The 8089-nt window shown below is 28.9% G+C and overlaps 1 protein-coding gene across 1 annotated transcript; it reads left to right on the forward strand.

The window, feature by feature from the left end:
* Positions 1–1377, forward strand: LOC136083520 (zinc finger MYM-type protein 1-like). The gene has a single exon (XM_065802923.1). The coding sequence runs from the start codon at positions 1–3 to the stop codon at positions 1375–1377; it is 1377 nt and encodes a 458-aa protein (XP_065658995.1).
* The last annotated feature ends 6712 nt before the right edge of the window (positions 1378–8089 follow it).

The raw sequence follows: 8089 nt of genomic DNA on the forward strand, positions 1-8089 counted from the left end.
ATGTGTATTTTGTTATGTTTGCAGTTGTTTTCAACCGATTACGACAACGTATTTGTCAAAAGTGGCTTTTACAATTGGAAAAAAGCTAAACAAACTATTTTCGGCCACGAAAACAGCAAGGAATATATTCAATGTATGATTAAGTGGGTAGAATTCATAAAACAAAATATTCATGTCGATGAATATATGATAAGCCAGATTAAAAGGGAATTTAATTATTGGTCTGCAATCTTAAATAGAATAGTAGCAGTTATTCGTTTTTTAGCCGGAAGAGGTTTAGCATTTCGTGGCCATAATGAAGTTATAGGATCGTCAAATAACGGAAATTACTTAGGCATGTTAGAACTGATGACTCAATTTGATCCAGTTTTAAAGCAACATATTGACACTTTTGCAAATAAAGGCAAAGGTAATGTAAATTATTTGTCTAAAACTATTTGTGAAGAGCTAATTGATATTATGTCTCAAAAGGTTTTAACGCACATTATTACCGAAATAAAAAAAGCCAAACACTGGGGAATTATCGTAGATTCGACTCCTGATATTTCTCACGTGGATCAACTTTCTGTGATATTTCGTTATTATCTAAATGGCCACGTGTATGAACGATTTTTTTGTTTTCTACAAATTAAAAGCCACGACTGTAAATTTTTGATTACTGACATTTTAGATCTACCGGAAAGATATGATATTGATATAACCAATTGTCGGGGATATGCATACGATAATGCAAGCAATATGTCTGCTAAATATTCTGGATTACAAGCACGTTTAAAAGAGCGGGGTGAATTAGCTTTTTATATCCCCTGCGCTGGACACTCTTTAAATTTAGTAGGGCAGCGCAGTGTCAGTGAGTGCATCAATTCTATCAACTATTTTGGCGTTCTCCAGAGTTTGTATTCATTTTTTGTAGCTTCAACACATAGATGGGATTTATTGAAAGGAAATCATGCTACACTCAAGCGCCTATCAGATACACGATGGTCATGTAGGTCAGATGCTTCAAAAAGTTTAGTAGAAAATTTTGATGGGATTCATGCAGCGCTATGTCATATAGCTGAGGATACAGAAGAAAAATCTGATACTCGTCATGAAGCTTTGTGTTTATTAAATAAGATCACTAAGCTAGAGTTTGCATTCATGGCTGTACTTTGGCATTACATACTTAAGAGGTTTAATGCAGTTAGCAAATTTCTTCAAAAAGTTGAATTAAATTTGCATACAATAAGCAGTATGTTACTTTCACTAATTGACTTTGTAAAAAACTTACGAAACGACTTTACGAGATTTGAGAATGAATCTAAAAAACTTATTTCCAAATGTTTATATAGAATATCGCTTGTTTCTAACTATTCCCATAACAAATTGCGAGGCTGAGAGATCATTCTCTACTCTTAAAAGAGTTAAGAACATGCACCGATCAACAATGGTCTATAGTCGTTTAAGTAATATAGCAAGATTAACTATTGAGTCAAAATTATTAGAAACTTTGGATTTCAGCGATGTGATTGCAGAGTTTGCGGGGAAGAAAAGCAGAAAAAAATCACTCAACTTAATTCAATAAAATAAATATGAAATTTGTATATAAATAAATATCAGTAATAGCGTTTTCAAGAAAGTCTTTGTTTTACTCATTTTTGTCGTTGTTAGCCTCCTACTTTTAAATAGCCCCGGGCCCCGAAAAGTCTTAATCTGCCACTGATCTGCCTTAGCAACTGCTACCTTGATGGACTATCAAATTATAACTCAGAATGATAGATCACAAATTATCGCTTAAAAAAAGATATTTGACACTAAAAAGTGTGTTCCAACCATGATTAGTGAAAAACACAGTTCAGAAGTTTTTTATTTGAAAGTTATTGGAGTAGATAGTAAAAAAGAAAAAAATATATTAGCACATACACTAGGATATGATCATTATGCTAAACCTATTATTAATAGAACAGTAAAGGATGATTATCGCTTAACTTATACTGCAGAAAGTGGACCTTTTTCTAAAAAAAATTTAACTCATATTGAAATAAAAAATGAAACAGGAATTACAATGGCAACCTAGACACTAAGAATAATCAAAAAACACAACAGCATTAGTAGTTTGGAAGCCATTGTTCTTGATAATACTAATACTGGTGTAGATAATGGCTGAGTTGATACATCCCAGAAAGCACGTAACGTTATTTCAACGTTATTTCAACGTTGTAAAATGGTTGATAAATGGTTGAAAAACAACGATCTTTAAACGTTATTTCAACATTAGTTCAACATTAAAAAAAAAGTTGAAAATTTCAACGTTAATTCAACGTTAATTTTAAATAAACATAAACGTTTAGTTTAGGTTGAAAATAAACGTTGAATTAACGTTAAAAATAAACGTTGAATTAAAGTTGAAAATAAACGTTGAATTAACGTTGAAAAAAACGTTGAACTAAAATTATGTTGAAATAACGTTGAAATCAAGACAGTTAAAAATAAACGTTGAAAATAAATTAAAGTTTGCCGCCGCAAATGTATTAATAATTCGGTATTAAAATAAAATTTAAATTTCACATAGATTTTATGAGTAATATAGCACATTTATATTTTTATTAAAAGTTTTTAAAGAACTTTTAATAAAAATTTAAATATGCTATATTACTCATAAAGTCTATGCGTACGAGAGCCAACATTCTCCTACTTCTTGTCATTAGTTAAACTTAAGGTAACGTCCTTAAGGCGCTACTGCAGTTTCTCCCCCACCCTACTTCCCACCTTTTTTCTTTTTTTTATGGCTGATTATGATGGAGAATTTTATGCTAATTAAGAATCGTATAAAAACATAGGTCTGAAAATTAACAGAAAGTGCTCTAATTCGCTGTTGAAGTTTAAAAATTAAACCAAACAACGCTAATATTTGCCATTTTTTTCATTCTTGGTTAAAATTAAAATCCTTTTCACAGATAAATTTTGAAAAACCTGGTTTCTATCAACAATGTAAAGCAAAACTGTTAAAAAATGCCATGCGCATCATTTTCTGATTTATCTCTGGTCCAAACCCTAACCCTGTCCCAAATCATCTATGTTTAATCGTGCCAAACCCTATTTGTCAGTTGATGTATGTGCATTTAGTTGTGTCAATTCCTATTTGTCAGTCGATGTATGTACATTCAATCGAGCCAATCCCTATTTTTCAGTCCATGCATGTACATTTAATTGCACCAATCCCTATTTTTCAGTTCATTTATGTACATTTAAATAGCAAAATCTTAAATTAATTTTTAAAAAATTAATTAAAAATATATAAAATATATTTATAAAAACATTTAACTTAATTATAATTTAATTTTGACGACAATAAAAGACAAAATATTTTGACGACAAAAAGATATATATATATTTTTTTTAATGTATTATTAATGTCGAGCTGTTCAACTGTAATGGAGTTTAAATTAAAATAAATAAAACACATTATGGTTATAAAATGCATATGTAATTATATAAACATGAAAATTAAAAAAAGTGTAAACTACGAGTTTTTTAATTAACTATTATTACTCTGCCATCTTACATAATTGCTTAGGATATGTCAATATAGTACCATTCATGACAACTTTTCTCCTAACAATTTTTTTTTACACATAATATAATCTAAATCATCAAGTTGCATAGATGACAAATAATTAAATAAATTTCTTATTTCAAAAATAGTTAGTATAAACAGCTTTTTCCGTTTCTTTCTTCTTTTTTATAAATTTTTTGCAGTTTTGAAGTCTGTTAATAAGATATCTTAGCTCTAATTTGAGCATGCTGTTATCTATTTTAAATAACTTTTTCTTTGCTTTATGTGCTTCCTGAATAAACCACTTAACTACCTCTTAACCACTTAACTACCTCTTAACCACTTAACTACCTCTTAACCACTTAACTACCTCTTAACCACTTAACTACCTCTTAACCACTTACCTCTTCTCCAAATAACTTATCAACACTACATAATCATCAGTTTTTTTTAGATTTTATTTAGTAAATAAAATTTAAAAAGAATAGGACTGATGATTCGATCTGCAATTCACCTCATGTACTTTGCATATTTCATAACGCACAGATTTTTATTCTTTATTATGCAATACAATACTCAAAGTTTTTTAAAAAGTTTGATAATTATGTAGATATTATTCAAAGTATATTTTCTTTATTAACATTTAGGGTTATCATTTGACAGGTAAGGTATGGTTTATTGGCGTTTAGTTAAAACTTAGGCAACAGTTATTTACTCAAGTTTCCCACAAATAAGTTATAGCCTATTTTAATAAAGGTAATAAGTTTTAATAAAGTTTACCAATGTTATTTTTAATACAAAATAAAGCTTATAAGTATTTTGCATATAAATTTATAACTATTGTAAAGGAAAACTGTATTGTTTTCAAAATTGATAACTAATATGTCAAATCATTTTTCTTTCTAAATATGTTTCGTTATTAAAGTCCAGCATAATTTGAGGCAGTTTCTGCTGTTTAGAAGGTGGATTACTTAGTGTATTAAAAAGAGTTTATTTAGTACTTTATTTAGCTTTTAAAAAGCTTGTAAACAGGGTTTGATAACTGATGATATCAAGTTGTTTGGACAAATATCACAGCTTTATTATAAAGTCATTTTGCAACTTTATTGTTAAGTCATTTAGCAATTTATTTATTTAGCCTGCAGACAGAGAAAATATTATTAAAGACAAGATGCGGCTGTTCTAGACACTTATTTGTATTTTTCCAACTAGTAAAAGAAATTTCTTGACTTAATAGGAGTAGCGCAAAAAAATGTGTGACAAATGTATTAAACAGGTATATTTCAATATATCCATTGAGTATCAAATTACATTTATGTAGACTAGTCTAGATTGGTTTGTCTACTAACTCTAACCTCTCAGTTGTATTCATGTCTGGTTTTTCAGATCTTAATAAAGATTTTGTTTATTACGTTTTTTTTTTGACATGGTTTCATTATTTATGGTTAATTTGTGATTTGAGTATTTCATTAATTTAGTTAATTTGTAATTTTATTGTATTTTGACTGTGTTTTTTTTTTTGATGAAATTTTATTTTGATTTCACGGGTTAATGGCAAAATAAATTAAAAACAAAGCTTAACTTTACTAGATCTAAAACAAAACAAAAAAAAGATAATGGATTTTGAATATTTACATAGTGTTATTAGTATGTATATTATATTTCTTTGCGCTGCTCCCACAGATATATATGTTATATATATATATATATATATATATATATATATATATATATATATATATATATATATATATATATATACATTCTGGCATCTTTTTTTTTTGATATATATAATTTTTTTGCTTTATATAAACATTTTTTTCCTCGTATTATTATATAATGAAAATAGTTCATTTTTAAATATTAAACATTCTTTGCAGATTTGAAAACATTACAGCGCTGCGTTTCAAAATTTGCTCGAAAAGAATTTAATTTATTTTCATCTTTTCTTAATAGCGTTCGTTTTTATGACGCCAAGTTCTTGGTTTTTCCGATTATAATCGGAAAAACATACAATTTTTTGAAAACGGGTATGGTTGTGAGATTTACAATTATTAATCTCACAACCATTCGCGTTTTTAAGAAATCTTTTAAGAAATTCTATTGTTTCTGCGCAGTGTTTGTCCGAATTTTAATCTCACAACACCTCACGCAACTTAAAAAAGATCTATTTTTAAAACAAAAACTTTGCAACAGTATTTGCAACAGTAACTTTTATTGTATCGTTAATGAATTTCCTGTTATTAGGGTTTTAAATTCAAAGTTATAACCTAATTTATATATTTAAATACTGATATAAAAATATCAATTAAACAAAATAACGCAAAACTAATTATGAAAAAAATTACCAGTTTCTTCTCGGTGGATTCCCTGTTCAGAAAAAAATCAAAGTAAATGCAAAAGAAACAGAAGAAATCAAAATTACAACTTCAGATTTACCTTCTGCAGACAATGACACCAATTATAGCTGGCCAAGTTGCTAGACTTTAGAGCAAAAAACAGAGTTTTGTTCCAAAAACGAGTGGCTTTGTTATTGACAAAAAAAGCTCGGTTGCACTACCTGCCAAAAAGCGAAAACACTTGGCGTAGAAGCTAAGACCGAATGAAAATATCTAAAGAATGGTTCAATAATGAAGTTTTTTATTATGGTGAAAATAGAAAGCAACAGTAAAGTTCGTTACGTAAGAAAGTATTTGATCACAAAGAAACTGTAGGACATCAAGCTGCATTAACGATGGTAGAAGAAGCTAAAAAAGAGACTCTGTCAAACAATATTTTAAAATCTTTAACGCGTAAGAAAATTGTAACAGCAAACATTTTTCGAACTGCATATAAAGTTGCTAAAAGAAATCAGTCTTTTAATAATTTTGAAATTGAAATTGATCTTCAAGAAATTAATGGAGTGTAAATGGGTCGTAATCTTCATTCTACAAACGCATGCATTAATATTGTCAATCATATAGGTAACGAAATGAGAAAAATTTTTTTTGCAGAAGTCATAAAGTCAAAGAGTAAGATTTCGATAATTATTGATGAATCAACCACTATAAGCCAAAAATCAACACTGATAGTGTACATTCGGTGCTATGTAAAAGGCAGCGGAATGAATTCACCAATCAATTTATTTTTGGATTTTGTGGAGCTTAAAAGTGTTACGGTTAAAGGACTATTTGTTGCTTTACTTGAATGTCTTCATTCTTATGGGATGAAAGATGAATATTTGAAAAATTATTTAGTTTTTGTAGCATGTGGAAGAAAGAAGAAATAATGGTGGTCCCTATTACAAATTTGCTTTAGTTTCAGCACAGAATCTCCGTTTTCATGGAGTTTTACTTCACAATAAAAATTCCAAAAACAATTCAGCTATTAATCCTAACGCCTTTTATATAAAACTAAAAGAGTCAATTGAAAAAAGGTTGGTTGCTGACAAAGATGTTGAATTAGCTCAGTGGGCTCGCATCTTAGATCAAAATCATTGGCCTGATAACATAAACAACCAAGTGACATTTAGAGAAACTGAAATCAGAAATCTGTCGTTAAGACTACAGTTAAATGAAAGAGAAATGATTCGTGGATTCGTGAATACCTGGCAGAAAAAACATCCTGAAAATTTAGTTCATTTGGTACACGCTCTACATACTATTCCCATTCCCTCAAGTGAATGCGAACGAGTGAATGCGAACGAGTGAATGCGAACGAGTGAATGCGAACGAGGGTTTTCACAGATGAATCTGATCATCACACCAACAAGGGCTTCATTAATGGCAAAAACAGTTTCAACGTTGCTATTCATTAAATTAGTGGGACCACCGCTAACAAGCTTCGATCCTTCAAAGTACGTTGATTCGTGGTTACTTAGCGGAAGGCATTCAGCAGTAGACAGTAAGAGCAAGGAAAGGAGACGAGAGGATATGTCTTACGAAAATTTGCAAAAACTACGGGATTTGTTATAAAAGTTTATAGTTTTGTAAAGTTTGCATTTTATATACAGTGACTGACCCCTCCCCCACTCACCCCCTATCCAAAAAAAACATCTGTCATTATTTGAAAAAAGCTTCTTTTATTGAAAAACGGTTTCTTATATTTGTTCCCGCCTTTATGGGTATGATGTACAGGGGAGCCTACCAACAGCTATACATATAAAAATTATTTATAAATTAAATTACTAATTTCTGCCTCATTTTTGAAATATAAAGAAAAATACATGTGAGTTCCGGCACCTTTTTTTTAGAAAATAAGCACTATGTATACATATATATGTATGTATATATATATATATACATATATATATATATATATATATATATATATATATATATATATATATATATATATATATATATATATATAAATATATATATATATATATATATAAGTTTATATGAAAATATATATATATATATAACTATATATATATATATTTATATATAAATACAGTTAATTACAGAGGACTTGACCCTCCAGGGAACCAAAGAAAACGGTTTGATTAAACGAATGTTTGACTTAAGCAATGTATAACTGTCTCCAAGGTTTGTGTTATGTGCGTGTATATGC

Source organism: Hydra vulgaris, chromosome 08 (genome assembly GCF_038396675.1).
Source record: "Hydra vulgaris chromosome 08, alternate assembly HydraT2T_AEP".
Lineage (NCBI taxonomy): Eukaryota > Metazoa > Cnidaria > Hydrozoa > Anthoathecata > Hydridae > Hydra > Hydra vulgaris.